The sequence below is a fragment of the Pseudorasbora parva genome, chromosome 18 (assembly GCF_024679245.1).
Source record: "Pseudorasbora parva isolate DD20220531a chromosome 18, ASM2467924v1, whole genome shotgun sequence".
NCBI classification, from domain to species: Eukaryota; Metazoa; Chordata; class Actinopteri; order Cypriniformes; family Gobionidae; genus Pseudorasbora; species Pseudorasbora parva.
Window position 1 is genome coordinate 30,677,084 of NC_090189.1, and position 19,783 is coordinate 30,696,866.

Below are 19,783 nucleotides of genomic sequence, written 5' to 3' on the forward strand. Positions count from 1 at the left end.
AGCACGAGCGCAGCAGCCCCGGAGGCTTGAAGGAGGGACCGGGAGAGGCGGTCCAAAGGCAAACCAGTGTCGGATCCGCCCAACCAGAGCTGCCATCCTCTCTCTCTCTCTCTCTCTCTCTCTCTCTCTCTCTCTCTCTCTCTCTCTCTCTCTCTCTCTCTCTCCTCCACCCACTCCATCAGTTTGTCAGATGGCATTACTAAAGCATTCAAAAGAAGCTGATTGGAGTTAGAAGCGGCCCGTATCGACCCGCAGTTCTCTTCTTGATGCTGTAATTGCCGGCTTGACAATAAAACACCTCGTGCCTTGTTCGCGGGTAAAGGATTAACGCGCGCTTTGGAGAGCCGTTAATAAGGACAGATCGCGTGTCACAGGTGAAGAAGTGATGTAGTTCACCCCGATCATCTACCTAAGGTGTACAAATGAAAAGATTTCTGATCATTTGGAAACCCTTCAAAGCGGACATTGAAACCCATAAGATCCAGCATCAGTTTGGGAACATAAACATAACAATTAAAGAACATCAACGGCAGTTTACGGTCAATAAAGAGCCTAAAATGTTGGCTGCACACTCTAACGTTAGAGGAAGGGTTTGTGGCAGTGAAGATCAGTGAGGGAGATCTGAGGAACACAGAGAGGTTCTCCAGATGACGAATTAACACTAAAGGTGTACTTTACGATGTAAAGCACGAACAACATTTTATTTAATTATGAAGCTATGTTTTAAACTTTGACGGACGATTTTACAATAGCCTATATATTTTTAGCCAGGCTATTCAATGAAATTCTGAATTTAAGTCCTGATTTCATTCAGTAAGAATTACACTCTCAGAAAAAAAAAAGGTACAAAAGCTGTCACTGGGCAGTAGCCTACCTCTTCAAAAGGTAGCCTACATCTTACACCTAAAGTGTAAAAAGTTAGTAGGCTATACACCTAAAAGCAACAAAAGTGTACATTTTGACAGCTTTTCTGAGAGGTAAAATGATACAAGGATAGGATTTTGCTTAATTATGACTTCGTTTTTTCGTCAAATTTAAGAAAAAAAAATATTTTTTTCTTAAATTTGACGTCTAGATTGTCTGAAATGAGATACGAGAAAACAGAGAAATTATATTCAGAGCACAGAAATAAAAGATGATTTTTATGTGGTTGATACACGCAGGCGCATGACGAAGCTGATTAATGACAGAACATGCTTACACAATATAAATAAAACAACAACAACTAAATAGATTCCCATTGTATATTATTTTATATAATTTGGACATACTCCTGACAAGTTCGTAAAAACATGTAGCCTACAACCTATTCGATTTCGTACATTTTGGACAGTTTCCTCCTTAGCAAAGACACAGGTGCACGAGTGTGTTTTGGTCAAATAGCCTAATAATTCAGAATGTGAATTTAAAAAAAATAAATAAATAAATAAAACGAATTTCCAAACATTTCAATTGCATTTAATGCACAGCGTACAGTTGGTGATTAACTAAATTGTGGATTTAATTATAGGGGAATTATAGGCAATCCATTCAGAAACAAAACGCGCTTACACACACACACACACACACACACACACACACACACACACACACACACACACACACACACACACACACACACACACACGGCGCAAAACATCACTCACTGTAACCATTTTATTTTTCCAAGCTGTAGCTGTGACTGACAGATATGCGGCCGTGTGCACTGGCCCCTGGGGCCACTGTATTTTTAGTTTGCCCCTTCATTCTCCCACGCTGCACACAGTCATGCAACTTATAGGATGTAAAAAAACAAAAAACAAACAAACAACAACAACTAAAAAATTCACTCCTGGAAAAGAAATTTTGCTAGGCTACTTAATCATCGATATAATATTCGATAATGATAATATAATAATGAATTCAACAGGTAACCCTAACACTATTCTCGCTCATAACCTCTAAATAAAACCAATAAGAATAAAATAAAAATATATTAGTGGACTGTATATTTGTAATAATCCTGTATGAAATAATTCTGTGTGAAATTAAATAAAGAACTAATGGCACTGGAAAACAAGAATGACTTGCTGTTTTATGCTCATAACAAATATGGCAATCATTTAGTGTTTTTAACCATGAATCAATCAAAGAACATTTCATTCCCCTTCACGTGTCACTGTTTTTAATAGCCTGTAGGCATATTCATTTTGCCCAAAGCATGAGACATTTAGTTCATTAAAAATATTTATCGAATTTATTGCCAACAATAATTTTAGTATAGCTTTATTAAACGTTTCCCCACTTCGTAAAATAACATAAATCAAATATTACATTTAAGGCTCTCAGTTTGAATCCCGCCATCGAAGCGCCTTGTGAGTCTATGGTCATGTGATTCAACAGCGCCACCGTGCGGTCAACTTTGAGATCACACTAACAGACTAGACTTCCATCATTGAAAATCGGCCGGCACTGAATAACGGTCAACACTGAACAAGGTCGTATTAGTAAATTAATTTACTAACAATAAGCAATAGTACATTTGTTTAGTCTTTGTTAACGTTATAATTGTCAGTACATGTTAGCACAGTCCATTAAAAAACATGAACAGATGACTTGATTTTAATAAAGCAGTAGTAAATGTCCATTTTAATATTAACAGATTAATACATGCTTTAAATGTATTTTTACTGTTAGTTCACATTAATGAATGCAATGTAAACAAATGGAAACTTATTGTAAAGAGATACTGAACCATGACATTTTATTTGATACTGAAAAGAATATTGCATGTTTAATTAATAACTGTTTGCAATTGTAGACCAAATAAATTAAAATACTTAACATGAGAAATTAAAATAACTCAATATTATTTACCATATCATGTATTAATATGAGTTCAACATCTATATTAGTCCATTTCTATATTAGTAATCTGCTCATTTTGCCTTGCAGTTGCTTTAACATTATTTGTTGCTGAATACACCGCTCAGGCATAACATGACAGATGAAGTGACATAACACTGATTATCTCTTCATGACGGAACCTGTTAGTGGGTGGGATAATTAGGCAGCAAATGAACATTCCTCACAACTTACAGGACTTAAAGGATCTGTTGCTAACATCTTGGTTCCACATAGACCTTCATGGGTCTAGTGAAGTCCATAACTCGACAGGTCAGGGCTGTTTTGACAGCAAAAGTGAGACCAACTCAATATGAAGGAGGTGGTCATAATGTTATGCCTGATCAATTTATCTGAAATAAGGTCATAATATGGTTTGAAGGTAACTACAATCTGTAGAATCATACCTAATTATGAAGTCAGAAATTTTACTTTCGCAAACTGTAATAAAAAACAAAAAAAAAACACTCAACTTAATTCTGTCTACGTTTCCATTTTATTTTCAAGAAAAGTGTGCAAAAACTAGTTGATAGAACTTTTCGAATGTCATTCGTGTTTGCTCATACATCAGATGTATTCATGCACACAAATCTACCATTCTGAAATGCATCTCTTAAAGAACAGCGAGAAAACATTCAGTGTCCTCAGCATCAATCCCACTCTTGAGTGTTCACACGGTCCTCAGGACACTTCATAATGTTCACTGCTGCTTTAACACTGTGCGGCATATCAAAAACATGATAAAAGAATATACAAGGGATATATCTGCTCATATATGTACACATTTATATTGAGCTTTACTTCATCTGCTCCGAGAGCATTTGTTGCCCAACAAGATGAAATAATATTATTCGCTTTAAATGACATTAGTGCAAACATATAGTATGGCATGACATCTCTGACAAACAAAATGGAGTGCGTTTCTGACAGAAAATAATGGCAAATTAAGCCTGCTTTCAAAGACTAAATGAAGTGCTGCTGGAGGTCAACAGACAGTACTATGGTGAATGTCAAAACTTTCAAGAATGTGTCACAAAACAAATAAAAACAAAAACAAAAGAAATGCAAAACATTACTAAAATACTTATATATGATGGTACTATGTTATAAAGGGAATTATTTGTTCAAAAAACCCTATTCAAAATATAGTTGTTTATTTTTTGGGGGTGAAATATGACCTGACCCCGTTTCGCCCTTAATGAACATCCACTGTATTTAAAAAAACAAAACAAGAAGACTTATTTAATTGATTGTCTACTCACTAAATGTTCATTAAAACCAGAAAACAGGTTTACTCTTTAAAGTCTACAATATGCTTTGGAAAATGCTCGCTTCCAAGAATCAAGCTAACTGCCAAACTGACAACTTAACGTTATCTGCACTGATGGTTTAACATTATTTGTGACACATGGTAAAGAGAGACAAAAATATGTATGAAAAAGCCTTCCGGCTTTGAACATCCCTTTAAAACTGGGGTAAACAATGAGAGGCTCGCTGTGATAAAACAAGTGGCTCAATGGCACTTTAAATAAACATTCCTCAGTTTGACTTTGCAGGGGTCTGGCGTCGACAGCGGCTCATTTGGGTGCGCTTCCAAAACATTTATATACATGTACATTTTTCATTCCTAATAACCTAAACAGACAAAATAGCATGGCGTAGAATCATGATTCATCCGTTATCTCCATGGAGATGACGTTCATATTTCGACTGGATGCATACTGAAAAGTTTTCAGCCCGTCAAAGTCAAAACGCTGTTATTACATCCGTTTATCCTCATTAGGGCAGGATTCTGAAATGTCTTTTGACCAGCAATAATGTGAACAATGCGAACATTAAATGCATCTGTGATCTGAATGACATGTGACCTTCGATAAGCAACAGTTAATTCCAAAACTGAAAACTCTGTCAACATTTATGTGTACAATTTCTAATTCGTACGACATTCTATTGTGGAACACAAAGGCCGATGTTTAATAGTAGGTAGTTACTGAATATATAAAAAAGTTTAATAATGTTATAGCATGTATCTTTATAGAGCTTTCATTCATTATATATATTGAATGAAAGCTCTATAAAGATAAATGCTATAACATTATTAAACTTTTTTATATATTCAGGCTTTAGGAGAACTCGATTCATATAGACTACTTGTATGGAGGTGTTTTTTGTCACAGCTCGACAGCCCTCGTTCAATGTTAATTATGTGGAAAACAGCAGCTAGAACAAACTTCTAAATATCTCCTTTTGTGTTCCACAAAAAAGGGTTTAGAACGTCATGAGTGCGAGTACATGATGACAGAACTTTTATTTTGGGGTGAACCATCCCCATAACCATCTAGTCCTCAACATTGGCAATATGAAGAGTGTGTGACGACGCCTAATAGGCCGATAAGAGTTGAGCACTGTCATTTGCACATGAAGCGGAATGGACATCTGATGTGTTACATGAACCACCATCATCATGATCATCCAAATCACCAGCTGGGCCTGTACTGCTCTCTGCCGCTGTGTCACATTCTTTGGGCTGGGCTTTCGAGCTCCCCGATAGCGAGTCCATTTCAAGCTCTGGCTCAGCTGAGGTTTCCATGGGGGGAATGTTTTTTGCTTGGGTGTCTTCCTCAGTGTTCGACTCAATTTGTGGCTCACTTTGCTCCTGCTCCACCTCTGCTGGGTTCTGATTGGCTGGAGGAGTGCCTTGGGTGGCGGCACCCAGAGAGCTAGTTGGCTGTAACTGACTTTTGAGTTGCCCGTGACACAGAGGGCATGTCTCTTGTACGTACAGCCACTTCTTTAAACAGGCAGCATGAAAAAAGTGACTGCAAGGTGTGATGACAGCAGACTTCATATCCTGGAATTTAAGGATGGAAGCAAGAAACGATGGTTAAAAACCAGAAAAGAAATTATGAACGTGTTGACAAATAGATGGCGAGAGACGATTCATGTTCAAATGATGGCAACAATTGTTCAAGAATCAATACAGTTTTCAATATTTAATTTTGATTCACAATTGATTCAATTCTAATTCAGAATCATCTTGGTATACGAAATAAAAATTATTTTAGCTAATGCTTTTTAAACATTAAAAACCAGGCTTGTCTAATAATCAACAAAAGAAAAATGTATTATAAAAACGAATTAAATTATTAACTGATGAACACTTCAGTTATGGACTGAAAGAATATAGAAAAGCTAGGAGACTTTTTGAATGATTCACTAAAAAGAACCAGTGTAAAAGAGTCAGTTGGTTATGAATCAGACTACACTGGTCTACAAAGCTCTAATTTATGGCATCCTTGGTAGTGAAAAAAGAATAATTTAAACATCCCTTTACCTGAAAGCAGATAGAACAGATGTCATTATGTTGCTGGAGTTGTAACGTTGAAGCAGTGGGCATGCTCTGGATCTTGTGAACTGCATCTCTGCGCAACAGGAAGCTCTGCCACCCCAGCTGGGCCCTTAGCCACACGTTATAGTAGGAGTGAACCAGGATGATAGTGGAGCCCATGACAGTCCATTCTCCAAACAGGGTTTCAGAAACACCGTAGGCCACCACGCACACAGCCACCAGGAACTCAAGGAGTCGGTAGGTCCCATTGACACAGTAGATGACTTCATCCATGTTCTCAACCGGAGCCTTACGAAACTCCTCCACCATGAAGAGGATGTAGATCAGAAGGGTGCCAAGAACCTGAGAGGAGTGGTATCCCTTTTACTATATTTTACATTATTTCAATATACATATTTGTTATTTATATTAGGGCAGTAAGAAGAACATTAATTTAAGAAAAATTTAAAATATTGCCCCCACTTTATATCAGGTTGACTTAAGTACTATGTACTTTCATCACAAAATAAGTACAATGTACTTTCTGTGTTCAAATTGTATTTCAAAACATCTTTGCTATATTGATGTGAGATACGGGTAAAGTTAGGGTCAGGTGTGATGGTATGGGTGAGTTTAAAGCTACACTGTGATATATTTTACCCCATCTAGCGGTGAAAAGGTATATAACCATCCAGTGAATATTAAGTTTCTGTTCCTCTCAATTCTGGTTTCGTTTTAACTCCTACGGTGGCCGATTTAGTCAAAGATTAACATGACAATCCCCCTCTTCACATTCGAAATGGTGCCATCGAGTGTTAAAACGCGAAAGGCGAAGCTTGAATTTATGGGTATGTCCCTCTTTGGCTACACGGGGCAACATGGCGACCGGCATTCGAACCCCTCACCCGTATGTATTTTCAATGGCATATTATAAACTTACGAGAATACTTCATTACTTGAAAGAAGCAAATATACATTAATGTGCACATATATTTTTGAAATAACAGTGTTTTTAGCTAAGAATAAACTAAAAAAGTTACACAGTGTAGCTTTAAGTGTAAAGTTAAGGACAGATGTGGTGGTATGGGTGAGTTTAAGGGTAAAGTTAGGGTCAGGTGTGGTGGTATGGGTGAGTTTAAGGGTAAAGTTAGGGTCAGGTGTGGTGGGATGGGTGAGTTTAAGGGTAAAGTTAGGGACAGGTGTGCTGGTATGGGTGAGTTTAAGGGTAAAGTTAAGGACAGATGTGGTGGTATGGGTGAGTTTAAGGGTAAAGTTAGGGTCAGGTGTGGTGGTATGGGTGAGTTTAAGGGTAAAGTTAAGGACAGATGTGGTGGTATGGGTGAGTTTAAGGGTAAAGTTAGGGACAGGTGTGGTGGTATGGGTGAGTTTAAGGGTAAAGTTAGGGTCAGGTGTGGTGGTATGGGTGAGTTTAAGGGTAAAGTTAGGGACAGGTGTGGTGGTATGGGTGAGTTTAAGGGTAAAGTTAGGGACAGGTGTGGTGGTATGGGTGAGTTTAAGGGTAAAGTTAGAGACAGGTGTGGTGGTATGGGTGAGTTTAAGGGTTAAGTTAGAGACAGGTGTGGTGGTATGGGTGAGTTTAAGGGTATAGTTAGGGTCAGGTGTGGTGGTATGGGTGAGTTTAAGGGTAAAGTTAGAGACAGGTGTGGTGGTATGGGTGAGTTTAAGGGTAAAGTTAGGGTCAGGTGTGGTGGTATGGGTGAGTTTAAGGGTAAAGTTAGGGAGAGGTGTTAGGGTCAGGTGTGGTGGTATGGGTGAGTTTAAGGGTAAAGTTAGGGTCAGGTGTGGTGGTATGGGTGAGTTTAAGGGTAAAGTTAGGGACAGGTGTGGTGGTATGGGTGAGTTTAAGGGTAAAGTTAGGGTCAAGTGTGGTGGTATGGGTGAGTTTAAGGGTAAAGTTAGGGTCAGGTGTGGTGGTATGGGTGAGTTTAAGGGTAAAGTTAGGGACAGGTGTGGTGGTATGGGTGAGTTTAAGGGTAAAGTTAGGGACAGGTGTGGTGGTATGGGTGAGTTTAAGGGTAAAGTTAGGGACAGGTGTGATGGTATGGGTGAGTTTAAGGGTAAAGTTAGGGTCAGGTGTGATGGTATGGGTGAGTTTAAGGGTAAAGTTAGGGACAGGTGTGATGGTATGGGTGAGTTTAAGGGTAAAGTTAGGGTCAGGTGTGGTGGTATGGGTGAGTTTAAGGGTAAAGTTAGAGACAGGTGTGGTGGTATGGGTGAGTTTAAGGGTATAGTTAGGGTCAGGTGTGGTGGTATGGGTGAGTTTAAGGGTAAAGTTAGAGACAGGTGTGGTGGTATGGGTGAGTTTAAGGGTAAAGTTAGGGTCAGGTGTTAGGGTCAGGTGTGGTGGTATGGGTGAGTTTAAGGGTAAAGTTAGGGACAGGTGTTAGGGTCAGGTGTGGTGGTATGGGTGAGTTTAAGGGTAAAGTTAGGGTCAGGTGTGGTGGTATGGGTGAGTTTAAGGGTAAAGTTAGGGACAGGTGTGGTGGTATGGGTGAGTTTAAGGGTAGAGTTAGGGTCAGGTGTGGTGGTATGGGTGAGTTTAAGGGTAAAGTTAGGGACAGGTGTGGTGGTATGGGTGAGTTTAAGGGTAAAGTTAGGGTCAGGTGTGGTGGTATGGGTGAGTTTAAGGGTAAAGTTAGGGTCAGGTGTGGTGGTATGGGTGAGTTTAAGGGTAAAGTTAGGGACAGGTGTGGTGGTATGGGTGAGTTTAAGGGTAAAGTTAGGGTCAGGTGTGGTGGTATGGATGAGTTTAAGGGTAAAGTTAGGGACAGGTGTGGTGGTATGGGTGAGTTTAAGGGTAAAGTTAGGGACAGGTGTGGTATGGGTGAGTTTAAGGGTAAAGTTAGGGTCAGGTGTGGTATGGGTGAGTTTAAGGGTAAAGTTAGGGACAGGTGTGATGGTATGGGTGAGTTTAAGGGTAAAGTTAGGGTCAGGTGTGGTGGTATGGGTGAGTTTAAGGATAAAGTTAGGGTCAGGTGTGGTGGTATGGGTGAGTTTAAGGGTAAAGTTAGGGTCAGGTGTGGTGGTATGGGTGAGTTTAAGGGTAAAGTTAGGGTCAGGTGTGGTGGTATGGGTGAGTTTAAGGGTAAAGTTAGGGACAGGTGTGGTGGTATGGGTGAGTTTAAGGGTAGGGTTAGGTGTAAGGAAAGGGTCAACAGTGTAATTAAAAATGTAACTACAGAAATTATTTACAGTTGTAATTACATGCAGGTATTTAAAATGTATGTACAATGTAAAAACATGCATGTACACAATAAGTGCATTGTATCCAATGATTAATTACAATGTTAGTACACAGTAGTTAAGGCCACCTAATATAAACTGGGTCCAAAATATTTAACAGCCAGCATAAATTTTCCCCTTTCCTGGCATCCTTTGGCTAGCGTTACAATATATGAGGGGTCAGCAACCTCTTTGTCATGAGTCATTTTTAAGTTTGAATAATCACTGTCTCCCCAATAAATGTATAATCGTTTTATATTTTCATAATGGCTAACATAGAAAGAGGGCAGAACCTAAAACATTACTAATGCCATTTCATTTATATTTTTTTTAATTTGTCAAAATCCTATTTTTTAAGGTTTAAATTAGGCTTTGAAGAACAGGGGCCTATTGCACAAAACTAGGATAAGGGATTAAGCCGGGATATCTTGGTGATCTTGTCATCTGTATGCAAAATTTACTACACCACTCACCAAGAACAATAAGATTAACGAAAGATAACTGCTTATTAGCGGATAAACTGAGCCAGGATCACCAAGATATCCCGGCTTAATCCCTTATCCTGGTTTTGTACAACAGGCCTCAGATTTCCAATGCCTATTTATATCTGTTCATTCATGCATTTGAACGGATAGCTATCGGTTTCCTTTACACTCGGCAATATAACCATGTCTCCGCAAAACGAATATAACGCTAATTTTCAATTCCTGCTTTAAATGCAAATGTAATGGAGTTTGAAAGCAAGACATGAGCTTGATTTTATTTATCATCAGCTCATTTCAAGATCAAAGACCACAATTGGACAGCACTGAGAAGACCATTTAGTCTCACTACTTTTAATGAAGACTGTGTGTTGAGTTTGAGGATGCATTGGCGAACTTTCAGTTTAATTTGTGGCAGTTTGCATGTCAGCTTGATGAGATACTAAACTACTTCTCTGCGGCGATGCGTATTGCAGTATCGCTGTCATATCTGGCTACCGAGAGCTGTTTAACACGCTCTAACATGTTTTTCCATTTTGAGAGAAGAAAAATTTACATATGTGGCTTTAAAAACCAATATTTTTCTATAGTTTCATTTGAGAACACAAGAAGTGACCAAGAATGCATGAAGTTTCCACATGCCTCATCATGCGTCATTTCAATGTGTGTGGAATGTTTAATAGGACTATTTACTTAGTTGAATATCTCCAAAATGTATAGTATTAACTATGCACAGTTTAATTCTCACACTTTTAATAGTATTTTCAGTGGTGGGGTGTCAAGGCCATCAGGGGCTTCTCTGCTGTCGATGTCAAAATCAAAAATTAATTTCTTTCATAATTAAATTAATGTGTATCTGAAGGTGTCTAAATTGCTGTCTATTTCAGTATTTTACAATTTTATTTCCAGAAAGAATGTGGTTATTTTTTGTGAGACTGAGCTGTATTTTCCATGTCATCATCTAAAGGCATCACAGCTCCGTGGACCAGCACTAGTAGTATAGCAAGCCTTCTGTTGAAATTCCCATTTTCCATTTAATAAAAACAAGCTGTGTTACTACTATAAGGTATTACAAAATGTACATCTGTATGCAGGTGCGAGGCATTTATCTGAATTAAACGCATATACCTCTCTTCCCTTTTGCTCATGTGCCAGTAATTACCCCTCCACATGCCAGTGTTGCCGACCCCTGCAGTATATGGTCACGCTATCTAGGGTTCCACTTACCAGCCTTGGAGATGTGCGAGAGAGCGGTCGACCGAGGACGGTCTGCATGTATGCCTATTCTATGATCAGCCAATCAATCAATCATTCATTCTTTCATTCAAGTGCTTTTATAAACCATTCAAGGGCGATAAGACACAAAAGATAACTTATTTCTGTACTGTATCAGCTTTTGTATATTTAATCTACTGCATTTATACGTGTTCTAGCTTTTAATTTATTTGCTCTCAATTTAAAAAGAAAAAAATCTTAAATCGCGACTCGGGGCTCGACATTAAGCCTGGTCATGTGCTTGTCACATCTATTCTAAAGAAATATTTATCATCAGCCTTTACATACATACATGTGCATATTTTTGATATTCACCCGGGCGATCTCAACCTTAATAAATGCCATTTTTTAACAGCATTAAATTTGTCATCAATAATAAGACACTAAGGCTGTTACCTATAAAATTAAATAATTTACACTGCAAAATAAAATCTAACTACTTGTTTATTGAACTATAAAATCAAATGTAACATTTGCAATTGATCTAATGGTCGAATCTTCGTGGGTGTTATGAAACGAGGATCATACCATTTTGGCAATATGGGTCGCGGTGCTGAGCAATCACCCCTTTAAGGGCACTGAGCTTCGCACCGGACGCACCGTGCCTTTAAAATTAGAACACACCGACGGCGGCATTCGACGCCTGTCCGTGGCGAATAAATGTATATTTCCCTCAAATCGGGAATGTAGATACTGATTTCACCCTGTTCTACAAGATACACTCATCGTGCAGCTCTTCTGTCAGAAGTCGATTCAAAATTGAGCTTGCGCGTATATAATGTTCGACTCTGCCTGGTGTGAGATCCCTGAGACACAGCGCTGAGCTTCAGTCCGGTGTGCGGCCCCCTTTAGGCACAATCGAACGTGCACATAAACGCACTCAAAGTGTTCTTTTCCTCTCTAGGCAGGTATTTATTTAGGTTTAGTTATCAAAATGTTCTTTTATATATTTGTGTGATGTTCTGTTTCGATCACGGCTTTTAAATGTTATGAGAGAATGGTTAATTTACGAATGTGTAGTGTAGCCTAGTTTTGATCACTTTATTAAAAGTGGTGGCTGTGTGCCGTGTGTAAAGTAAAATAAAAATAGTCTTAGCCTCCTGCTGACTAGTGTCCTGCCCTTCCCAACCTGTTTATACCATTTATTTTTTCCAGTCTATGGTTTACACACACATAGATGATTCGACTATTGGTCGACCATAGAGAGATTTGAAAATTCTGATTCGAATGTGTAAATCCTTAGTCGGGGACACCCCTAGTGTTATAAATAATAAAAAAAACTGAATTTTTTATTCTTTTGTGAGTTAAATGGGGTTATGCTCATTTGGTTTGAGCTGTCTACGAAAGTCTCTCACCGTGCCTATTACTAGAAATACACTATCCTTTATCAATTGCTGTTTACAAAAAAAAAAAAATCTGATTCATTTTTGCATTTCGATGCTTCCCCAGTTATTTTTAATCATTGAGAGAACTGGTAATGTCGAACCCCACATGCATATTGTACACGATTTACTTTTTTTTTTTTTTTTTTTTTTTTACATTTTCATTTAAATTTTCCTTTCTTTTATTGCTTCCTTCATTTCACTAAACATTCAAGCAAAAAAAAAATCTAAATTTAATCATTTTTTGCCTCTGAAATCGTAAAAAAATTCAACATACAAATACAGCACTTTCTCTACTAACAACATTTGACACAGCAGTAATGTCTATGTTCTTTGATAAAGTGCGTTTTATATTTGTGCTGTGTGTGAGGTGTGTGTACCTGCAGGGACGTGAGAATACTGGAGGAGATGATTATGAGCAGCCAGAAGTCCATGCGGAAGAACTGGCAGATCATGTAAGCCATGTAAGCAGGGAAGACCAGCAGGAAAAGACACAGACTCACTGCTCGGAAGTGCTTCCACAGACTCCTGCAAGAACAGAAGATACAAGAAAGGCTCAAGATACAGGTCCTCAGACAGAACACACATATCCCCCTGCCAGTACTAGAGGAGCTTTTAGAATCAAAAACATGCACAGTACAATTTAAAAAAAGGAACAAAAACTTAAAAAATAAAGCATTTAAAAACTACACTGAGCATCTCCTAGCATTTCCTCCGTTGACCTGCCCTTTTGCTTGAAACTTTATTCTTGTTAAAGTGCCCCATTATGCTTTTTTGGATATTACCTTCATGTTGTGTTATATAGCTGTTTGTGAATGTAAAAGGTCTGCAAAGTTTCAAGGATCTGTGCAGATAAATGGAGTTATTGTTTCCTAAATTAATGAACCAATTCGGAAGTGCCCACAATGAGTTGTCAGTAATTCCAGTCTTACTTCCTGTAAAAACCCACATAGGTTTATAACAAATTTGCATACTACACTTCAGTCTTCACTGGCTGCATGTGAACAACGTCAACTTTGACCCACCCTCAAACACAGCAGTTTTTGCTGAGGCATGAAAGAGTTTAGTTCATGTTGTCAAAATTAAGAATTCAGAGTATTTCCCTACTTCATTGAGTTATTAATCTGCGTTTTTGTTATAACTATGCTACTCCACAATACTGAAGTAAGTGTGTTGTGAAATGGTACCTCCAGTAAGTGGCAGCACATGACAGTGAATGTAATCACAGCAGGTAAATATATATACTTTCACACTCAGGATAGTGCATGGAGAAAAAAAAATAGCAGAGCAAAACGAAAGATTACACATTTATCCTACAAATGATTAGAGTTTATTAAAGCTGCAAAACTGAATGCATCTTGCAGCACAGGGAGAAGTCAGTATGTACAGTATGACAATTTGGGACAATTATAAATGTAATTTAACAGAAAACCATGTTGGTGGCACACCAGAGTTTAAGTTGTTCCCGCTGTTATAATGAAAACAATTCAAGTGATCAGAATTCAAGGCAGAAGGTTGAGTTTAGACTAGTCAATTGGGTTTAGATTAGTTAATTGTAAAATTTCCATTTAAACATTAATGAAACTAGTCGTTGCACACATCCCTAATTTAAATAGTCTGCAGTTTAATCTGTGGCAATCAGCATGAACACTGCCCCACTCTGGTGTTACACAAAGCACATTTTTGCGCATGTGAATGATGTTTTACGCCAGTGAAGTACAAAGCCTATCTTACAAAATTTAGCATAGTTTGTCATTGTCAAATTTATCATGGGCATCAAAATACATAGTGAATATAGAAACATTTGGACGTCAGTCCCAACAAATGGAAAAAAGTTTGTGTTTCAGTGTTAAAAGTGCACAATGTAACTTTTCTGTCCGCTAAAGGGCACCTATTCAGAACAAAGGTGTAGTTTGATGATGCCAAGTTTGAGCTCAGAATCTTGGGACATGTGGTCTTCACCTTACAGCCGGTGGAAAAGAATTGATAGAAATCAAGTTCATGGATGTGATTATTAACGTTACTGTAGTATGAAGCAGAGCAGGGCCGAATGATGAGGGAGCTGAGCAAGGCCGCTGGAGTGATTGTTAATAAGATGAACACGCAAGCTGAGAGACTTTTATTATGCCACAGTAGCCGGCGCCATTTCCGCTTTTCCGATCATGAGTATGAAGTAACGCAGCTCTGTTTATTGATTTTAGATACATTTGAGTGTGTTGAAACCGAGGGTAATGCAGATATGACAATTGACAGACTCCCCCCTCAGACGTCCTGGTTCCTTGGTTAAAATAGCAATTTTCTCACGATTTACAAATAGTTGGAAACATTGCAAGTACTCAATTGAACAAAATATATAACACTGGCCTAGTGGTTTTTAGATATTTTAATGAATTCTTTTTTTACATAGTGCACCTTTAAATGAAATGTTTATATAGCTACTTTTATTTTTCATACTTCTGTTCTGACCACTGTTAAATTTAAAAGACTTATTGTGGAGTGAGAAGAACAAAAATAGTCTATGTTTATAGTGTTTATAATGTGTGTGAACATTATGCTTTTTTTACCGGTATTTTAGGCTACATTATTTGTAAATGCAATAAAATGCACAATTTATCTGTTTATTTTTTTCCTCCTAAAAAAATTTTGTAAATGATTAAAGTTATAATATAAAAAAATGTATAAGTATAGCATATTTTTTAACCAAGCAGCAAATATTTTAAAATTGCTTGAAAAATTACTTTATTAACTGTATTAATCAGGTAAAAATTCTTACTGTCAGTCTTAGCCAGTTGATTATGAGCATCCCTATTTTCTAGAAATATTCTACATTTATCTTAATTGTGTAGGACCGACAGACTAATGGGAGACTAGGGTTGTCAACGAATACCGAATTTCCTCAAATAAAATCCTGTAGTCAAATAAACGGCGGGCCTCTGATAGTGGCCGGGGGCATGGTCAGCACGAACAAATAAAGGACAGTCTCAAATAAAGGCCGGGGGAAAAATAAGTGTATAATCTCCTAAATGCCGTTAATTTAATGTGAAACCATCCTGATGCCACGCGTCCCGATGCGAGTCATGCCAATGCGACACACACTAATCCTGGTCTCGTCTATAGTTAACCTAAAAATTTTACAGGGATTGCTTTGTAAATTAAATTGAGAATATAACGGATGCATGTGCCATTTTAAATAGGCTACTGTAGTCTATGAGAGATGCGACGTCTGTGAAAATACAGTTTCAGGCAGGCTACAAATATCGATCTTCACAATGCGTGCGCCTCAATCTGCTCCGTCAGTAGTCAGGGCACTGATCAGGGAGTCAGCCCATTGACTTACCGTTATGGCCTGATCAGTGCCCTGATTACTGAACTAGGGAGCTGATTAAGACACACCTAATATTAACCTCTCGTCTCTTTTATGTCTTCTTAAGGGGGTCGCACCCAAGCCTCGAAGCTCAGCTCCGCGCAGCCGCGTCTCAAGCCTTGTTTATACTTTTGCCTGTCTCCGCTGACTGCGCGCGCTCCTCCCCAAACGGACGAGGCGTTTATACTCGCCGTTGTGCTATTCTTTGAAACAAACAGAGGGCGATTCGGAGTAATTGTTCTATAAACCAACAAGAAAAAGCGTTGAGAAGAAGTGGGCTAATGTACACAGGTGATATATATTTTAAGTACATTTCACCAAAAACCACACTACAAAAGAATCGTGTAAAACTCAGTAAACCTTGGCATTGAAATTATTACTTGTGACATGAGAACAAAATAAGCGCTAAATTAACGATCTCTTAAATATTTACTAATTTCGCTAAACTTTAATGTCGTGATTTATTTATTTATTTGCTTAAACGTGGATCTTTATTTAAAATGGCTTTTTTTCTGCTTTAGTAGGCTCATTCAGTAAATATAAGCACCTAATTTGTATGTGCAAACTGGGGGCGGGTGTGATGAGACGTCATGCTCGGCTAGATTCGCTGAGAACTCGTTCAACCTCGGATGCGGAGCTGCGCGCGGAATTACAAAAAATGCGTATTATTTTGTTGTATGGTGATATTTTTGCAAATGTTTCTTAAAAAAAAATCAATGATATTTGTCCACTGGAACGATCACTTTAAATTGAAAACGGTTTACATAAAGCAATTATATTTCAAACAGATGGAATTAGAAATACAGGCCTGCCCCTAATAAAAGCCTGCTTCAAATACAAGCTGGTTCCCATCGGCAGTTCAGGTAAATAAAGGCCCCGGTCTTTATTTGAGGAATTACGGTTTTCTAACTTCAAATATATATTTGAAAAAAAAGAATTTCGAAGGTAAAAAAAATGTATATTCAAAAAAAAAAAAGTGGGAAAAAACACTCGTGGTAGTTTAGGCATGGCTGTCTGCTTTGCGAGAGGGCACGCTAGCGCGCCTCAGGGACAGGTCACACACTGTCTGGCTGGAACAGAGTCACTGCTGAAAGTTGACGGGTCTTGAATGGAAGATGGCAGAAAAGTGCAGAGCCCAACTCGACAGCAGCAGAGAAAGCGATTTTAACCCCCAAAAATCTAAAAACTCATGTCTGAGAGTACTTTGGGTTTTGGTTGGTAGGGATAAAATTGTTGAGCCGTGAGATAAAGTTGTATGCAAGCTATGTAAGATACAGTTAGCATACCATTTGACCACTAGCAACATGAGGTAATTTCTCTGAATTATGTGCCTTGTTTTATTTAAAGTTAAACAGAAACATTAAAGTGTAGGCTACTGTACTGACTGAATAGATATTGCATGAATAAAGGATAAATGCACTGCTTCCACTGGTTTGATTATTTACCGTTTCATGTCAAGGAAAAGCTCCATGTTTACCACAGCACAGCTCGCTGGGAGCGTTTAATACGCTGTAAAACTTCAATTAATATTAATAATATTTGTTTCAATCACTGAATGAAGCCTGCTAATTCCTTAAATTGCTTGCACAAAACTCTTGATCGGCACTCAAAGTTTGTTTCGCAGAGAGCGTGAGATAGAGGGCGAGAGAGATTGAGCTTTGCGGTTTTTACTTGTTTTTGTGTAGGTAAAATATCTTTAAACTTAAATAGACTACCTTTACAAGTAGTTATGTCTCTTTGTTTAAATTTGTCCTGTTATTGATGTAATGCGTGTTATTGATAAAATGTGCACCTAGATGTTCGAATACTTTTTTTAGAGGGAATATTCAAACGTAATGGAAGACTTTAGTTATTTTCTTTTTTTCTATTGCGTCTCATCCCTAGTAAACAAAATAATCAAAAAATAAAAATGGTTGTGTATAATTTACATGTGTGGTTTCCCATAAGTCTTGTCTGCAATTTGCCAGGGAGATGTATTTTGATCAGGCATAAAGTAAGCAAGAGGTGTTGGGACTCATACTTGTCTCTGGAGGCCCCCAGGGCTAAAACTATGGGGTCAGCAATCTCCAGCATGGACTGCAGGATGGAGGCCACCACGATGAAGAGGATGATGCTGAGAAGGAAAGCTCTGTGAATGACCTGTAGTTCAATGAGACCAGTCTGAACAGCCAGGATCAGCAGAGTGATACCCTCCGTCATGCCTCTGAAAGCCAGAAGAGAAAGAAATACACAATATATACGGTTACGATCTACTGTATATAGAATAGGAATCATCACTGGCCTAACAAATCAATTTGATTACGAATTGCGATCGTGTCAACATTTAATTTCGATAACATGATGCATAACGATTTGTTGCATCCTCAATCACTGCACATTGCTATGTTTTTGTTAATCAATGAGCACAGTCAGTGTATGTATGTATGTATGTATGTATGTTTATATGTGTGTGTGTGTGTGTGTGTGTATATATATATATATTAGACACACACACACACACACACACAGGTCCTTCTCAAGAAATTAGCATATTGTGATAAAGTTCATTATTTTCCATAATGTAATGATAAAAATTAAACTTTCATATATTTTAGATTCATTGCACACAAACTGAAATATTTCAGGTATTTTATTGTTTTAATACTGATCATTTTGGCATACAGCTCATGAAAACCCAAAATTCTCTCAAAAAATAAGCATATTATAACCTAATCATCTGAAACAACTAATTAACTTTAAACACCTGCAAAAGATTAATTTTTAACATTACATTATGTTAAACAATGAACTTTATCACAATATGCTAATTCTTGAGAAGGACATATTATACATATATATATATATATATATATATATATATATATATATATATATATATATATATATATATATATATATATATATATATATATACCTCCCATTTTATTTTAATCTGCTCCAAGAAAGTACACTTCCAGAATGTACTAACATCAAAACACAACTTAAGTCTGAACACAGCAGGTGACATTTAGAGCTAATAAAAAAAATAGTAAATGGGCTACTAAAAGTGCATGAAACTGTCAAGTAGTTTACTTAGGTTACAATAACACACACACACACACACACACGCTCGTACTCGCAAGAATGTGCACGCACACTCACAAAGTGGACCGACACATGCACGCTCGCATGCTATAAATGTTAAAATAGTGGGTGCACGTTTTATTACTCACTTTTGTATTTCACCTCCCCCCACCAGTTTATGCTAGGGCGAGAAGCGCGTAAGGAACGAATGATGTCAGAGAAACATCAGTAGGCAATAATCGATTATGGTGTATTATTGCATCGTTGCAGAATCGTCCACATCACGATGTATCAATGAAACAATTCATTTCAACACCCCTAATATACGAGTCCCTGCAAAAATGTCATGTTTTGAAATGTATTCTAACCATATTTGGTTGGATGTTTCTCACCTGTGCATGGCGTTGTCGTTCATGAAAGCTCTGTAGCCCTGCAGGTAGAACTTGCAGAGGGTAAGGACGCCCAGCGCCACAAAAGACACCGTGAAGACCAGCCCCAGCAGTGAGTAAGGAGTACTACAGCACTCAGCGATACTGCAGAAAACACATCATCATCATCAAAACATTTACATATGCTAGATATTGTTGAATGCTGTTATAGTCTTCTACTGCCCTAGAATCTCGTTTAGTTTATGATTATGGAGCTGTTCCAAATCCTTGTTGCAATGCATTCAGAGTTAAATGTAGACGGTAATGTTTGTGCTGACTAAATACAGACACACCACACCGAAGCTGAAGTCAGTTGTTAATAAGGTAATAATAAC

The 19,783-nt window shown here is 37.9% G+C and overlaps 1 protein-coding gene across 2 annotated transcripts in view; it reads right to left on the reverse strand.

Annotated features, from left to right (window-relative positions):
* Nucleotides 1-3,652: 3,652 nt before the first annotated feature.
* Nucleotides 3,653-19,783, reverse strand: part of rnf145b (ring finger protein 145b) — a 45,446-nt gene continuing 29,315 nt past the window's right edge. For both annotated transcript variants that reach the window (XM_067424186.1, XM_067424187.1), the window contains exons 8-12: nt 19,413-19,553; nt 17,978-18,160; nt 12,974-13,121; nt 6,218-6,574; nt 3,653-5,734 (exon numbers count right to left, since the gene is read on the reverse strand). In XM_067424186.1, coding sequence (XP_067280287.1) covers nt 5,264-5,734; nt 6,218-6,574; nt 12,974-13,121; nt 17,978-18,160; nt 19,413-19,553 — 1,300 coding nt within the window. In that variant the 3' untranslated portion in view covers nt 3,653-5,263. The remainder of the gene's footprint in view (nt 5,735-6,217; nt 6,575-12,973; nt 13,122-17,977; nt 18,161-19,412; nt 19,554-19,783) is intronic.